The sequence below is a fragment of the Cyanistes caeruleus genome, chromosome 15, assembly GCF_971803275.1.
Source record: "Cyanistes caeruleus chromosome 15, bCyaCae1.hap1.1, whole genome shotgun sequence".
Lineage (NCBI taxonomy): Eukaryota > Metazoa > Chordata > Aves > Passeriformes > Paridae > Cyanistes > Cyanistes caeruleus.
The window spans coordinates 4,574,522-4,591,381 of NC_141715.1; the positions used below are offsets into that span (position 1 = coordinate 4,574,522).

Below are 16,860 nucleotides of genomic sequence, written 5' to 3' on the forward strand. Positions count from 1 at the left end.
TGATGGCGCCTAACTCTTCGTGGTGACAGGATGAGGAGCAGTGCACGTAAAATAAAACACAAGAAATTTCACCTCAGCATGAGGAAAAGCTTCTTTACGTTGAGGGTGGCAGAGCACTGGAACAGCTGCGCAGGGAGCAGCTCTCCCTCTCTGGAGACCTCCCAGACCCAGCTGAACACATCCCTGGATTACCTGTTCTAGGTGTCCCTGCCCTGGCAGAGCACCTGGACTGGATCATTTCCAGAAGTCCCTTCCAACCTTAACAAATCCATGATTATTTTCAGTTCCCCCCACTAGTGCAGCCCTCCTCCGGCCCTGGGAGGTGGTACTCTGGGGACCATCCCTGGATCAGGGACCAAACCCTCCCTGCCCCACGCCATGAAATGCCACCAGGGCAACAGGCAGTTGCAATGTAATTTGAAGTTTAATGCATCAAAGAATACACAGGGCAGAGATCATCTCCTCATTAACAACAACTGGCCAAGTTCAAGTCACTGTTCTGGGATGTTTCTGACCAGCTTGGTTAGAAGCAGTAACAGCCATATAAACACCTATCATTATAGCTGTATTTCTGCACTAAAATAGGTTATTTCCTTCAAATTCCAATTACACTGGGACAAGCCCCTATCCATTAGAAGAAATATTTCTGCTCTGAGAGGTTGATTTTGACAGTCTTAAGAGACAGTTAAACCAGAACAGAACTGTGCATAGAGCAGGGAACATACACTCCTCCCTTCTAACAAACGTGGATTGGCAGCACTGCCCTGTGTCATTCCCAGGGAGAGCAAAAAACAGCAGCACAAATTGTTGGCTCCCTCTTTGCAGGCACCTGGAATGTTCTGTGTTGTGCTGTATTTTTTTTTTAAATATGCTGCTTTATGCACAATAGGAGAAAAGTGAATTCCCAGTCCAGGGAATGTGAGGAAAGATGTCTTTCTATGTCCTAACAGAATTTCAACCTGCACAGTATCTTTATTATTAACTTTGCTGATTGGAACTGTCACCACTTACAAGTCCCAAGAGTGAGCAAGGCCACATAATACAGCACAGCAGGGAAGGTACTATTATTTATATTTTTTAAAAGTATAAAAATCCTGTACATTTGACAAATACTTTAAAATAAACCATAGAAAACTGCTGGGCTACTCCATTGCATTTCAGTAAAAATCCGACATCAGACAGTTGAATAGTTTGTCTCTCATCTGACTAAACACACCAGCCTTGAAATTTAATACCAAATCCCAATTGAAGTATTCTGGTCCATCTCAGGTAAAAACAAAAATCAAAATAATGATTTTCTGTTCAAATATGCAGGCTTTTTTATAGTTCAGCAGCTCAATAAAATACCTTATTGTTTAAATCCTATGGAAATACAGGACATTTCTACATACTTTTTTTTTTAGAAATACACATGTACAAGACAGGAACAGTCTTAATTCATGATGAGTTCTTAATATTCAAAATATAGTATGATTTTGGCTTTCCATATGGGTATGTCAGACAGCACCAGCATCGTCTTTTCAGGCAGCAACAGTGCTAAACCCAATGTAGTTGCTGAGGAGGGTTACAGGTCAAACTCTGCCAGCCACCACTTGTATTCCTCACTTGCCAACAACCCAAGCAGAGCAAAATGTAAACTACCAGTTATGCTCATCAGAGATATCAACTATCCTCAGCCAGAATCTCAGGATATTCCTCCCAGAACTGGTCTCCAATGATGTCACAGTGCAAGGGAACAATTTTAGTCCTAGTCCGGGTCACTTCCACTTCTTTTTCTTCCTCTTCCTTTGGCAGTTTTATTTTCTTAGTGATGACTTCATTAACCTGAAAATACAGTTGACACATTAGCAAACATAAAAGGCTCCAGAGAGTGGATTCAAAAATTCTAATACAAAAAAAAAAAATTAATAAAAAAACACAGGACAGGAATTACTCCCACTAAATCAATGATGCAATTGTAGAATAATGAACATTTCCTTACAAGTTACCTTAAAACAGAAAAGGACTAAGCCAACTACAAGCTGAGCAATTTTATTGAACAGAAGTTTTTAATCACTTTGCCATGGACATACTTGGGACGTAATCCTGGGAAGGGCCTGGAACCAGTGAGACACACACATTGTCATCTGCTGACACATGTTTCATCTCAATGATCATAATTTGTATCTAAGCCAGACTTCAGAGACTGGCTTTTATATTATGCTCATAGAAACAGCTCTCAAAAACATCTCCAAAACAATGAGTCATTATACACATAATTATATGGCAAATATAGCTGACATTAAAATATATTTATTCCTAGACATACACTGGAGATACACGTGGTGCTCTTACAGTGCAGTCTGTCTGCCACAGTGTATTTAAAGTATGAGCCCAAAGGTTTTTTACCTTCTGCCATATTAGAACAGTTCCTTTTCTATATATCAAAGGTTCATTGTTGTAGTTGATGTTGAATTCAGAAAATAAGATTTCATTCTTATCTCCAGCCAAAGTTCCCTGAGAGGAAAAGAAAAATACTCTTAGAGAAAAACAAATTGTATCTCTAGGGTAAAGGAGGGGTGAATATTGTAAGCAAGACAGACATTTGTAAAGGTTTTTCACCTTTAAATCACAAGGTTTAATTGCTTCTCGCAACAGAGGAATTAATTCCAACTGCCAGATGAGTATTAAAACAAGATTTTTATTACATTTTCAAGACAAATGGAAGACAGTCAGCTGATTCCAGGAGAAAATAGGAATAACCTGCTAAAGTCTGCACAAGGAGACAAAACACAACAGAAGGGACTGGCAGTCAACAGGACCCGAATTCTGCCACTGCTCCTCGTGTTTGGATACAGAACATTTTGTGACGTTTCTGAGATTTCTGAAATTGCTAACTAAGAACTTAAAACCCTGCTAATACTTGACCAAAATTACATTATTTGCTAGTGGTATTGATATCTGCATGATGGAAGAAGTTGTTGACTACACCCACAGAATTATTACAGTAAGAATGGACAAGCAGGGCTGCTGGGCAGGCAAGACACTTTGCGAATTTTAGCATTTAATTTTTAGCTGTAAAAACCCATGACTTCAGCAGACTCTTACCTGGAGCCTCTCCTGTGCTTGCACCGGTGTCAAACCACTTCGCTGTACAAGCATCCAGAACACTGTATTATAAAGGTTATTAATATGGCCTAGAGAAAACACAGAAATGAGTGTGAGGAAGATTTTTACCAAACCTGAGTGACTACTTAGGAAAAACAAGCTTTATTTCCAGAGCTGTATCCAAGAAACAGCCAAGAGTAACGGAGAATTAATAGAATCGGTTTCTAAAGAAGATACAGTGTTTATACTATATTTTTAAGGTACTGCATATAATGAGTAGAAGACAAATTTCATAAGTGAAAAGGGCACAGCAAAGGCTGAAGAGTGTTTATGTATCATGTAAATTATTTTCATTTGACAATAGGGACTAGGTAGTGACAAAGATCTAGAGACAAATTCAGTGCTCTGTTCTAACATGGAGTATTCAGCACTTTCGATTACTACCTCCTGTGAATTTGAATATTCACATCTCTTCATTAAAGATTACCTCCACTAAGCAAACTCTGAACATCAAAATTAATTTATTAATTCTATTAGCAGTTGTAATATTTTTTCTGCTGAACTCAATCTCAGGATGCAATAAATTCAGTTGTAGCCTGAACACTTCAAATTTCAGCCAGTACACATACAAAGCCCAGAAGAAGTGTAATATTATTGAAAACTACCACCCTATCTGCTGTTCATTCACTGACAACTGTATATATAAATACACTGGCAGAAAGGACATTTCAGAGGAAGTGAACTCAAGTGCACAAATCTCTTTTCTAGGAACACTTACAATCTGCTTGCCTCCAGCTGAGGTAGTCCTTCAAATTCTGGTTGCTGGGATACAACACAATTCGTCCATCAAATCCTGGTGGGTACAAAAGCTGCTGGTCCTTAAAGTAATCCTTCCAATAGAACACGTAACTTGAGGAAAACTGGGAGACCACATGAGTCATGAACTTACTTGCAAACACAGAACAAGAGAAAAAAAGAAATAAATACATGAGTGTGATTATATATCCGTGGTTATCTGAGGTATCAGTAGTGATAACTAGCAGAGAGCAGCATTTCTTAAATCATGGCCAAACAGATGAGGGATGGCACAGACACTTTTGAACAATAGAGGTACTGAGAATTGTAACATTATCTTAAAAGAATGTCTGTTCATAATGTTTTGATTGTTTATATAATAAGTTGTTTATATAAACTTTTTACAAGCTCTGTATTATTGAACATATTTTCCTGAAATATCACATGTAAAGAATCCATATGAAAAACTTCAACTAATTGCAGTGTAAGCACCAGCCCTCCTCCTAACCTCTGTGTGTAGGTAAAGTCAAATCTGTGGAAGAATTATAAAGAGATGTTACAAACATGTTCACTTCAGTATCAAAGCAGCTGTTACCTTGCTCTTCTTTTAAACCACCTGCTCTTCTTTTTGAAAACAAAACTATATTCATCACTCTGTCCATAAGCAATAGCAATATCCTCCAGTTCTTGCATCACTGTCTGGGCACATTTGGTCATCAGCTGCAGAGCACGGTCATCATTTGGCTTTTTGAATTCATGCTGCTCAGAAAACCTTCAAAGCAAAAATGGTTGCATAAGAATCCCTCAAAAAGCTACTAAAAATGCTAAGCCATTCATTTTCCTCACATTTGCTTTAGTTGAATATTGATTTCCAGTATCCTGTCAATACTGACAAAAGAATTCCCTTCTTCAAAAATCCTGTTATCCACTCTGTATAACCCATTCTCTTTCCCACCAGTATCTGACCCTAACCAGTCTTTCAAAGCAGCTGGCTTATGTGTTTTAATTGGAAATGGATAACAAATACCACTTTCTGTAAACTCCCTTTCTCACTTCAATATTCAGCCCAATATTCAATATTCTTCAATATTCCAATGTCTTCAGTAAGTCCAATAAGGGCAACATTATTAACGAACTTGTCAGAACTCAAGAGCTTTACCAAAACCAGAGATAATATCCCAACAAGAACCTGTACCAGCTGAGGGAACAGTGCCCTATTTATGCCGAGGGAAGGCGAATACCACACAAACACTGACTCCAGACACCAATACACATCCCTGCATAGCAGCTGCTGTCCCTCCCCAGCACACCCAAGGCGCTGGAACCATTTCCCTAGCACCTGGCCCTGAAGCCGCCCGTGAAAACAAAATCCCGGTGGAATTCTGTGCCCTGGAGAGGCCGGCTGGGGAACACGAGGATCTGTAACCCCGCAGGACTCACACAGGCCGGACAGGAACAGCCCAGCCGAACCCGGGCACCACCCCGGAGCCTGCTCCCGGCTCTCAGCCCGCACCCGCGGTGTGCCCTCAGCTCCCGGCCCGGCCCGGCCCGGCCCGGCCCGCACCTGTGGAAGTTGCGGCCATCCAGCCGCACCACGATCCAGCAGTTGGGCAGGACCGTGTCGTCCGCCTCAAAATCCCGCACGTACTCGAACTTGCTCTTGGCCATGGCGAGGCCGCGGCGGCAGCGCAGGGAGCCCGGGGCGCGGCCGGCAGCGATGGCCGCGGCCGCCCGGCAGCAGCGCAGCATGCCCGCCGCGGAAGCGGAAAGAGCAGCGCCGAGCCCTTCTGGGCGGCCCGGAGCAGCGCTCGGTGGTGCCGGCGGAGGGCGGGCGGAGCCGGCGGGCGGAGCGCGGCGCGGCTCCGGCAGCGGTGTCCGTGGCGGCTGCGGGGCGCGGAGCCGGGGTGCCGTGCGCCCCGGTCCGAGCGCCCCGAGCAACGAGCACGGGATGGGCGGTCGGGGCGGCCCCAGAGGTGGGCGCGGGACCGGGGGACAGCGCGCCCGAGCCGGCGGGGCTGGGGCTCGGTGCGCGCCCCGCGGTTGGTGCGGGATGCGGGGTCGGTGCGCGCCGGGGCCGCGGGGCCGCGGGGAGCGTTGGCACAACGGTGGCGGCGGCCGAGGAGCGGCAGCGGAGCGATGGAGCGCAGGGTCAGGCACTGCCGCTTCCGCGCCCGGGGGAGCCCCGCCTCGCCCCCCAGGCACAGAGAGGTCGTGGACCACCTCGGAGGGCTGCGCGTCCAAGTGCAGGAGCATCCGAACCGGCCCGGGCCCAGCGAAGGAGCAGCGAAGAAGAGCAGGTGCATCTCGGCTCAGGCGGCGGTTGAGAAGGAGGCCCAGAGTGCTATCAGGAGAGAAAGGGACCATGAAAGGGGCAGCGGTGACCGCCAGAACGAGGAGAAGGTCTTGGAGCAAACTGGGAATAAGACCTGGAGAAGAGCTACAGTCCAAACAGAGCGACCCAACGTAACCTATGAGGCCCGCCCACTGAAGATGGACAAGAGCGATGCCCCGGCTGCATCCTTGTGCGAGCTTGGGAACCCTCCTCAAGATCAGAATATCCCGGTCTTGTTTCAGCCCTTACCTCCCAGGTCCCACGTACAGCTCCAAGGCCCTCTGCCCTCGCAGCTGATGCATGTGACTCCAGTGCCCGTAAACCAAGTGCCAGTTCAATTGCAGCCTCTACTGCAGCGGCCAAAGATTGACACAAGAAACGTTCCCCTCACAGTCCTGCCCTCGGATTCAGGTATTCTGGTCAGAGAGCTTGCAGGGTGGCACGCAGGTGACACTCAGTGGCACGCAGGTGACAGGTCATCAGGCAGGAGAACACAAGTGGAAAGGACATGTTAGAAAACCATCCCTTTGCACAGGCTGGGTTTAGCACAATTCTTGCACAGCGTAAGACACAAAAACTTGTCAGGAGCACGGAGTTCTGTAGGGGCTTGTTACAATCAAGGCAGTTTTGTAACATTGTTCCCTGTCTGCATTGAAACCCTTAGGACAGTGTTCAGAATTACACCGAGTTGTGATTGTAGTTTTAAGGTCAGGAATCTGCTTGATTTTTAAAACTATAAGGTACTCCTATACCTCTCTGAAAATCCTGGACATATTAAATGAAGAGCATTTTGAAACATCTCTATTAGAAGCTATTTTTTTTTAATATCTAGACTTTCAAAATTAATTACTTAAGTAAGGTCTTAAAGACTTTTTCCCTTTATCAGTCATGTGAAAAGAGTTAATTTCTAAACATTTTCCAGGAGGAAATTGCTTGCTCAGGGATTGGTTTTAAGGGGCCAGCTCAGTTTAAATGCAGCCTGTGTTTACAAAGAGCCAAAGCCAGGTATAATGTAACAATCGTTTGGGAATGCAGGATCTTCCAACCAAACAAGTGAACCAAACAAGTGTCCAAATCCAAAAAAAGAGAAATATATATATATATATATATATATATCTCAAAAACCACTCAACAAAACCCAAGCAGAAACCTAAAGCAGCAACAAGCGTGGTTGAGAAGGCAGGGACTGCATAGGTGTGGGACTCTCACATCCTTAGTCGTAGTCCCTGCATCCTTAGGGCTTTGGTTACATAGTTCTGGTGGTGCTAATTAATTTGCAGTAGTGTGGTCTGTGCTATATAGTGATTAGTTTATAAATTCATAAGAAAACAAGCCAACTGAAATCTGAAATCCAAACTAGTGTGTTAGCAGTCCCTGTTTCTTTCTTCTTTTTTTTTTTTTTTTTTTTTTTTAACTTTACCTAACAAAAGCCAGGTAACTGCTCCTTGTGCAGTGACTCAGCGAAGGGCACTGGAGGATTTTGTAGGAACTGCTCTCCAAACGTGCACTGAGTTTCATCTGTTCCAAAGCTCCGCTGATGCTGTTGCCAAATATCCTCTGGGTGTAATAGTGAGTGTGACCTGCTGTATTCCCTGGAAGGTGATATCTTTCCTTGCCTTGTTGCACAGGGATGCCAGACACTCCATTCAGCAAGACCAAAAGTGGCCGTGTGAAGCGTCCCATGAATGCATTCATGGTGTGGGCCCGGATCCACAGGGGTCCTGTGGCCAAAGCCAACCCAGGTGCCAACAATGCAGAAATCAGTATTCAGCTCGGCCTGGAGTGGAGCAGACTCACTGAAGAGCAGAAGCAGCCATACTATGAGGAAGCTAACAAAATAAAAATGAGGCACAGGGAGGAATTTCCTGGTAAACATCTTAGTTTTTACCTGAATGCTTTAGAAGTGCAGGGATTTTTGGAAAATTGATCTCTTGCATTATAGCAATTAATAGAGATAGAAAAAAAATTAAAGATACTTCAAGCACAGAATCCTTCTGTGTGCTTGAAACTATGAATTTGTTAAAGCATCCAAAGTGCTGGTGCTTAGAACACTGCAGCTACGGCAGCTCTTCTGAATGCTTTAGTAGTCTAATGGCCAGAGAGTGATTTTGTTGTGAATGTGGCCTGCTGCATCAGTTTCCTTGCTCCAGGAACAGCTGCCCAGGTGGCCTGTGATGACACATGCATCCATTCCTTAAAAGCAGGAAAGGGAAATGTTACAGGAAGCACAAACAGCATTGTGTTCTGTGGGATTCTTCAGCATGTAGACTTGAGGTTCCCACATAATGGTGTGGAACATGTTTCTCAGCCCTTTGTCAAGTGTTAAAATTTGTATCCTTCACAAATTCATTTATCCAGAAGATAATGGAGCATAAGTACTTTGAACACTTTTAAAAAGCTGTTGAGATATCAGGTGTTGTGATCCTTTCTTTCTATGTTGTCATTATGCTACTCGTTCATGATCCTGCCTAAGGTGTCATAAACAAGGAGAGGAGCATCACTCTCCCTCTCTCCTTGCATCTTTCAAAAAAAGAAAAGAAAAAAGGCATTTCTTTAAAGTTGCTTTAGGAGTTAACCTGTGTAAGAAACCAAGCAGCTCAGTGTAAATTCATAATATATTCTTATGTCTGATAGTGTTTGGTTAACATTGTTAGGCAAAGGCAAATGTGCTTTTCCAAAATCTATCCAGGGTTCCCAATAGGTCATATTTTCTGTTATGTCTTGTAACCTGCAGGTACGTGTGAGACTTAAGGAAACAATGAGGAAAGACCACATTTTGAATAGTTAGGATTTTCCTCCACACTGAAAGCCCATGGTACAGTGAGCGTCATGTTCTCCTCAGTGTTGTTTCCTCAGGGCCATATCACTCCCCAGTGTTCAGTATTTCTTTGTCTCACAAGCAGCTACTACTTGGTAGCTTCTAAACAATACCCAAATATTTCTATTTCATTTCCATCTCCAGTAAAATTCCCCATTTCCAGCTCACCAAAACAAGTAGAGCATTACCATTGCCTAGAGAAGCAGGTATTGGATTTGTCTTACCAGATCCTTCAGAATTACAGATAACATAGGTTTGGGCAAATAATGAAACCATCCAGAACATTGGATGTCTGCATCTTTTTTTCATCTCTGACAGGTTGGGTTTATCAGCCGAACAAAAAGAAATGTTCTCCACCGCCTGGCTCTACTGCATTTCCGGGCACTTCCCAGAGTACCATGACTACAAATCCAGCTGGCACCCTTCCCTTCTCATCACCTACTTGCTCTTTTGTCAACTCCAATGTTAAGAACAGTATTGGACATCCAGTCTGTGAGTTTTCAGCAGTGAATTATTTTAAGAATTCAGAATTTACTTGTTCCTGTGAGAGCTTGTATTTACAAGAGCAGGTAGTGACAGGGCAAAGAGGAATGGCTTCAAAGTGTAAGAGAGTAGGTTTAGATTAGATATTGGGAAGAAACTTTGCTGTGACAGTGGTGAAGCTCTGGCACAGGTTGCCCAGAGAAGCTGTGATTATTTACCAACACTTCCTTTCTACTTAAGATGTTAAGCTACAGCTGCTTCTTTTGCTCGTTTGGTCTCCACCTCACAGACACCCTGGAAGGATTTTTCTTTTTACAAAAGATCCACACTGGCAGTGAAACGCCCCCAGGCCAGTGTAAGAGCTGATCTGCATATCATATTCCTCAGAGAAGGAGCTGTGGCTCTGTCAGTGCCTGGGTAGTGGATTTCAACAGCAAATAGCTCATATCCAGGCAATGGCATTTTCCTCTTTAAGCATCCTGGAAAGGGCTGCTTTCTTTGCAAGGAGACAGGAAAATTAAATGCTTGATTATGCTATGTGGTAACACTTAGAGATATTAAAATAAAAGAATACTCAGCTTTGTTCTGGTGAAGTTCTGAGTGATGTTTGAAAATTCCTATGCAATGTGTTTTGAAATCTTTCCCTATAAAGGCAGCCCTATTGATGAGGTGTGATTTGAAAGTGTACACAGAAGTTTGCGCTCTGCAGAACATTTCAAAGTAGAATTTTTCTAGTGGGTACATTCATCGATGAAATAGGGAAACATATTGGAGATTAGGGTGCTTTAGGCTCCTCAGCACACGGATTTGTTATCAGTTTGGCTCACTTCACATCAGTAGACTTGTGAGGTCTTCTGAGCTGAAGGCACACTTTACCCCATTCTGGGGCCTTACCAGGGCAAGGCATAGCCTCACCAGAGGCCAGACCCTCATTAGCCACTTCCTCCCGCCCCGGGTTTCTGTGGAGTGAAGCTTTAATTGTGGGCTCCAAACCCATCTGTCAGAATGGTGTCACATTAGGTACATGATATGAGTTGCTGGGAAATGTTTCAGGGGGGAATTACTCTGTCTGTACCCGGAAATGCTGTGGCTTGCTATGATGCTGTTTATCAGAACTCTGTGTTCATGTCTGATAAATAACTGTTTTGTTTCCTGAAGGTGAATCTCCTGCCATCCATCTGCCAGCTTCTTCCATCCAACACGCTGGGCCCATGACTGTTTTCCAGACCACGGCTGCAAGCACCACATCAGTGGCTGTTGCAGTTCCAACCTTGCCCCTGCGCTCTGGGGTCTCATCACAGCACTTTGCTGAACCTGCTCAGACAGAAGCTTTTGTGTCACCTGGACTCAGTTTCTCCCTGAAGAGACCTGCACCCGTTTTTGCTGAGAGCTTCAGCAGCAGAAACCCAAGTAACATCAGCAGCACCAGTGCCAGGTTTTCTGTCTCTAACAATGAGATCCCTGGGATTTCTGGTTTTCCTAGAGGCATAGCTCTTCCCCAGGCTACCCCTTTTATTCCTTCACCTGCCTATGTGTCTGCTCCCGTTGGACAACCAGCCAATTTGTTTGGAGGAACTCCTCAGTTTCCATTTTGCCACCCCTCCTTTATACCTGGACCTCGCTGTTTCCCCTCAAGGTAATGAAACCATTTCAATACCAGTAAGAAAGCATGCTGAAAGGCAGAGAGTCTTTTGACTTGCAGACAGCAGGTAGAGCATTCAGAGTGAAAGGAGCTCTTACCTTCCTGTAGCTGCTGTGTGATGGGACCCCTTGGCCTCAGCCTGCTCGTAATACGTGCTCGGTTATTGAAGGCTCCCTTGAACTATTGCAGTAATTGGCACTCCCAAGGCCATGGAAAACAGAAGTATCTTCTTTCCACCTCATGGGTCTAAGTGCAGCTGATTTTGGCAGAAGAGCATTAGGTAGAGATAATGCAAATATACTTTGAAAACGGTCAGATAGAATTAAAGTAGGTGTGTCCTGGAGATGTCTCCTGGGTACACTATGGTTGCATTAAGTGCTAATGTTTTTGAAACCCAGCCTGGTGGGAAGTGTCTGCAGAATTTTTGTGTAAGTAGCAATTCCTAGTTCTTCCTTTTCAGTCAATCAGAAGTCCCCTAATCAAAGAATTTCCAAGCTAACATATGTAGTGTCCTGTGGGTATTTGCTGGGCTGAGCATGCACGGGAAGCACCAGTGCCATGGTGCAATGGGCAGCTCAAACACCAGTCACCTGATGCTTATTTTTTACAGGGCATCATTTTTCTTTCATCACTGTGCAGTAGCAAACCCAACAAACTATTATGATTATTAGACTTAAATTTTGCCTGTCTATACACTGCTTATTTCCACTAGTAGCAGCAACCAATATGTTCCTTTGGCAATAAGACCACCTGGTCTTTAGTTAGGGCTAATGATGAGCCAGGAGAACTAAGATGAGCCACCACACTCAGGAGAACTTTAGGAGCTGATAAATGCAATAGAAGAAATTTCTATTTTTGAGGTCCTTTAAAGAAACACAGGACACATATTTGCAAAATTGCTAAAAATGATCTTTGCACAGTCTTGGTGTCTGAAATGAGATTGTTTTGTGAGGCCTCTGAGAGAGAAGAGGATTCTTGTAGCATAAAAGACTGTTCTGATTTTACACATTAAAGGACTGCTGAAGACTGACAGCTTTACTAATGCCAGGGTCTTTGTAATACAATGGTTTGTAGGTCCTCTGTCCTGTAAACTAATTTATTAGTTTATATAACTATATATATATAACTATAATTTATATACAAGAGTCATGATTTCTGAACTGAAAGTGCAGATCTATGCACTGAAAATTTAAATATTAGATTGGAATGATGAATTGTCCCCTTGAAGCCTCAGTAGATATTGTATCAATGTCTTCACAATGCCTGCACTGTAGAGCTGTATTACTTCTTAGCATATTTTGTTTTTTTCACAATGCAGTAAATTTCTCTAAAAGAACTGTAAATTACAATCCCTGTGTCATTTTGCATCAGAATAAAAATTCAAGAATCTGCCACTGGAGGACTACAGTTCCATTTGACATAGTAACTTCCTGCAATTTACTATGTGGTTACTTTTTAAAAATTTATCACTGTGAGTTCTTTAAATATTAACATTGAGAACCACATATTGGGCACAAGAATTCTCTGTCCTGTTTGATAACAGTATAACAGATGCAAGGACTCACTAAAATTTATAAATAAGAGCGTTTTGCCCCAAGTCTGTCACAAATTTTGACATACAGAAATTACACAAATTGTCTTTTGATGCTTTGTTTTATTAATCCACGTATGTTGGTTAACTCACTGCACGCTGGTTTATCCATGGTATTATTTGATTGAAAAATACAGTGGGGTTTATGTTTGTTCCCAGAGCAACCTCGTGTGTGCACGAGGTTGGAGAGATGCTTATGCACAGAAATGGAATCTGAACGATTCTTGTTATGGCCTAGTGCTGAAATTAGGCATGGTTTTAAATTTATATGTTTTTAAAAACAGAATAAGCTGAGTAGCACAGAACATCAGTGTCATCATGCAGCCTTGCATTTCTGAAAGCCAACCTTGAATCTCTTCCCTTGCAGCACATTCCCACTCAGAGCTCCATTTGGCTACGGGAATTTCTCCAGCTCAGTGCCTCAGTGCTTTGGCTTTTATGAAGAGAGGAACCAGAGGCAGGAGGTGATATTTTCCACTGTGGATGAAGACTATCGTTTCAGGGCATACTCAGAAGAGAGGTTACATGAGAATCAGCGTGTCTGTGGGACCCCTGAAATTGTTCCCTGTCAGAGCACCTGCAGTGAGGAGCGGGTTCTGAGCCCCCTGCCACAGCTGGACGTGGAAGTGGTAGAGAAGGTTTTGCCATCCCCTCCATCTACTCCTTCCAGCAGTTACATTGTCAATGTAACTGACAGTGATGAGGAAGAGGAAGTAAAGTTTTTTCAAGTATTGTAATTTTTAAAATGTATAATAATCCAGAGAAATATTATAGAATGGGAAATAAATGTTTTCCTCAACACCACCTTTTCAGTCAGTGTGTTCAATGGGAAACCCATGTAGCTTTAGTAAGTTGCACAGGCCATTTTGAAGAGTCAGATGAGCTGTTTGGATAAGGGGAAAGTCTTATAAATAGCAGAAAAGGTCTGTTCATTTCTAAATTCTCATTGAAAGCTGGTCTGGCCTGCAGGAATGCACATGGCCAAATGTATAAATTCCTCCACAAGTATCTTTCAGGGTATAAACCAGCTGTTTGTGAGATTATTCTCTAGATCTAGATCTTTCTTTTTATAGCCTGTGGGGTAGGATATTAGACATACTTCAATGCACCAGAACTAGAATGATACAAAACTGTTGTGATTAATTCTACCAAGCCCAGAGAAAGGGAAGACTGGTTTAACACATCCTGGACATACTAATAGGAAACTACATGTGAGGGTGATCCCTCTTCCCCTCCCAGCTCGAGCTGATGTCCTGGAGAGTTTGCTGGGGGTCTGTGTCTGCAGGTTGGTGTCACTGCAGCCAGCCCTCAGCTGAGCTCTCTTGAAGGCTCTCCTGTCTTGTCTACAACAGAAGTGGAAGTTACACAAACAACCCACTCAAACCTGGCTTCCTCTGCATGTCTGGGAGCCCTGCAGCTGGGAAAACATGATCAAAGAGGTTTTTAGTTCCCATTTCTAGGTAATTTTCAGATCACCCACAAACATTCCCTTAACGCAGATTTTCTCAAGTGCCAACTATCTGTGCTGTTACTTCTCCTCCTGAAATGTGTGGCGGCCAGGGTAGGCAGGGCCAGTGCCTTGGTGACTGTGTGGCCTCCTGCAAACCTTCATGGCAGTGCAGAGGGTAACTGGGGCAAAAGAGGAACATGTTCTACTCTCTTATAATTATTTTCTTCCTTACTGTTTACCTTAAACACCTTGCATCCTTCTCAGGTTGAAAAACAGATGAAGATTTTCTGTACAAAGTTTGTTTTCCTCCTTCTACAGTAAAAGTGTAAAGACACTCAGTGCTTCCCATCGCTATCCATTTACAGAGACAACTTTTTTCTCCAAAATTATTTACTGGACAGTTTATGGACTGGATGTTATTAAAAGCCCTTGTGCTGTTGTGCCTGTTTCTCTTATTAGAATTAACTATTTCAGTCACAATCACTGTTGTGTTGGAGAAGTTTGCAGGCAGCACAGAAAGGATTGTAAGTGTTTCACATGTGGAAATAGAGTTAAAAAGACGTCTCTGCAGATATAATCATCTTCAAGTTCACTTGCCTGTAGGAATGAGACAAAAGTTATAGCAGAAAGTGGTAGCAGTGACCCACCCTTAAAAAGAAGCACAGGGAGTGCTTTGATACCCTTTTGCTATCAGCACATCGGGACAAGCCCTTGTCTAGCTCCTGATCATCTTACAGCACTTCTCCCTCTTTGGCAGGACAGCTGCTCCAGGGCCTTCCAAATATTCCTGCTGTCCTATATGGGTGGTGGAAAAGCAAAGCTAAACAGAATATTCTGGGTCAGCTGAAGCTGCTCTCAACTGTTAAGACACTGGAAAAAAGGAGTTAATTCTTGAATATCCAGTTTCCTTCATGGATTCACAGCCTCCTTCCTTTGATCATTTCAAATGACCTGAACCAGAAGAATGTTCTGTAAAATGGGAGATTTCACATTCTGCTCAAGTCAGCCAAAGTCATAACATTTCTCTCATCAGTGAGAGTGTCTGTAATGCAGAGGTCAGGCAGGACAGTCCTCTCCCTTCTCCTGCTAAGACTTTGATTCTGGGTAATGTTTCCTTCAGCGTCAGCAGGAGTCTTCTCAGAGCACTTTGTTCCACAGCCTTCCCTAAGAGAGGGTCCCAGTGAAATATTCCTGGGCTCTGATACACGTCTCAGTCATTCTCTGCTCAAGTCTGCTTCTTGAATGTGCACTTTCCTCTCACTAGGTCCATTTCTTTCTAGGTGCCTAATTCCTGATTTACTATGAACAAAGGGAGCATGGTCATCTTTTGCTCTCCAGCTAACAACAATAGCATTAAATCATCTTGAAAATTGTCGAGCAAGTGCAGGACCCCTTTTGCAAAAGTTCTGTCATCAGCTTTGCCCTGGGGAGGCTGAAACACCTCATTGTTGAGCTTAATGAGGGACCCTTGCTCAGAGGCTGCTGCTCCGTGCCTTGGCCACGGGGGATGTGACAGATGAAGGAACAGAGCAGACCTGAAATCCTCAGCTGATACTCTTAATCAGGCACTTCGGATCCTGGAGGAAATGAGTCTGAGCCTGTGTAATTCTTAGACAACCAGAAGTCTGCCCTTGTTCTGTGAAATCCAGCAAATGTCCAGCTGACTTTGGGGAAGAGGTTTTGAAGAGGTGGGCACAGGCAGGATCTGACTCACCCTGTGCCAGAAGCAGCATTATAACACCTGAACCCTGTTAATCAGGCTAAAATACCCTGAATTTTTCCATGCAATAATGTCTCAGTAATGTAAATGATATATCATAGATAGATAGATAGATAGATAGATAGATAGATTAACCTATATATAACCACAGGCTGTTGCTGTATTTTTATACAGGGAGTTTCTGGTGGTTTTAAAGTGAGATATCTGTTCTCATATTACCAAGATCCAAAGGTAAAAATATCACTATATAACAAATGCAAATATTACACATATTTTATTTTTATGATACTTGAACGCTGAAAACAATCACAAGCAAATAGGTGTTGGCCTAAATATCTTAATATTCTTAAAATAAAGCTCATTTTATTGCACTTTGTGCTTTTTTGAGCTGATCTTCTTTTAGAGAAGTGTATCAAGCAGTCCCTGTGAAGATTTGTTATACTGAGAAGATTTGTGACAATCTTTTAGTACAAGTATACATATTCCTCATCAAAGCGTTGGTTTTTTCCCTTTGGGTAGGCAGAAATTTTATGCAGGGATGAAAGCAGAGTAGCTAAATTTGTGTCTAAATTTGGCTTGCATTTTTACTTATTTATAATATAGACATGCACAATAGTGCCATTGTTTTCTTCTATATTACAGGCATCTATAAATAAGTAGGGGAATTCACAGGAAAATGAAAATCAAGAATTCCCTTCAGGATATACCATATGATTAGGAAAGAGCTGAAATTTTGCCCCCATATTTTTTTGCTCCTCAAAGCAAGAAGATTTAGTTGTGCCATGAAAATTCGTGACCTCTCCATTGGTCAGCAAAAATGTCACTATAAGCTCTCTCACCCTGATTATTCCCTCTAGGTATCCCTATAGTGCCTGACTTTCCTCTGCCAGGGTGGTATCAGGAATAAACTGACCTTCACAAGCTCAGAGAGATTCAGTTTGT

General features: G+C 43.1%; 2 protein-coding genes across 6 annotated transcripts; one reads left to right on the top strand and one right to left on the bottom strand.

The window, feature by feature from the left end:
* Window positions 1–405: 405 nt before the first annotated feature.
* On the bottom strand, window positions 406–5,936 carry THG1L (tRNA-histidine guanylyltransferase 1 like). Of its 4 annotated transcripts, none has more exons than XM_023935879.2 (6): window positions 5,447–5,936; window positions 4,478–4,654; window positions 3,866–4,035; window positions 3,088–3,176; window positions 2,389–2,496; window positions 406–1,824 (listed from the first exon to the last, which is right to left on the bottom strand). In XM_023935879.2, exons 1-6 carry the CDS (start codon window positions 5,629–5,631, stop codon window positions 1,663–1,665), a joined length of 891 nt encoding a protein of 296 aa, XP_023791647.2. In that variant the 5' UTR covers window positions 5,632–5,936; the 3' UTR covers window positions 406–1,662. The 4 variants fall into 4 exon arrangements, with proteins under 4 accessions (XP_023791647.2, XP_086708240.1, XP_086708238.1 ...); XM_086852114.1 differs by having other exon boundaries at window positions 3,866–4,031; window positions 5,531–5,821; XM_086852112.1 differs by having other exon boundaries at window positions 5,531–5,815.
* On the top strand, window positions 5,877–13,552 carry SOX30 (SRY-box transcription factor 30). 2 transcript variants are annotated; one of them, XM_023935754.2, is made up of 5 exons: window positions 5,877–6,625; window positions 7,843–8,082; window positions 9,351–9,524; window positions 10,674–11,151; window positions 13,116–13,552. In XM_023935754.2, the coding sequence occupies exons 1-5, from the start codon at window positions 6,019–6,021 to the stop codon at window positions 13,483–13,485; spliced, it is 1,869 nt and encodes a 622-aa protein (XP_023791522.2). In that variant the 5' UTR covers window positions 5,877–6,018; the 3' UTR covers window positions 13,486–13,552. The 2 variants fall into 2 exon arrangements, with proteins under 2 accessions (XP_023791522.2, XP_086708235.1); XM_086852109.1 differs by lacking the exon at window positions 7,843–8,082 and having other exon boundaries at window positions 5,899–6,625.
* The last annotated feature ends 3,308 nt before the right edge of the window (window positions 13,553–16,860 follow it).

What these genes read in the sequence shown, in the direction of transcription:
- THG1L (XM_023935879.2), bottom strand. Translation starts at nt 5,631, where the DNA reads ATGCTGCGCTGCTGCCGGGCGGCCGCGGCCATCGCTGCCGGCCGCGCC. An exon ending in TGGTTTAAAAGAAGAGCAAG is followed by an intron (nt 4,036 to 4,477) that starts GTAACAGCTGCT and finishes TGTGTTTGCAAG; the next exon opens with TAAGTTCATGACTCATGTGG. An exon ending in AAGCACAGGAGAGGCTCCAG is followed by an intron (nt 2,497 to 3,087) that starts GTAAGAGTCTGC and finishes TTTTCCTCTCAG; the next exon opens with GGAACTTTGGCTGGAGATAA.
- SOX30 (XM_023935754.2), top strand. Translation starts at nt 6,019, where the DNA reads ATGGAGCGCAGGGTCAGGCACTGCCGCTTCCGCGCCCGGGGGAGCCCC. An exon ending in GCACAGGGAGGAATTTCCTG is followed by an intron (nt 8,083 to 9,350) that starts GTAAACATCTTA and finishes CATCTCTGACAG; the next exon opens with GTTGGGTTTATCAGCCGAAC. An exon ending in CCTCGCTGTTTCCCCTCAAG is followed by an intron (nt 11,152 to 13,115) that starts GTAATGAAACCA and finishes CTTCCCTTGCAG; the next exon opens with CACATTCCCACTCAGAGCTC.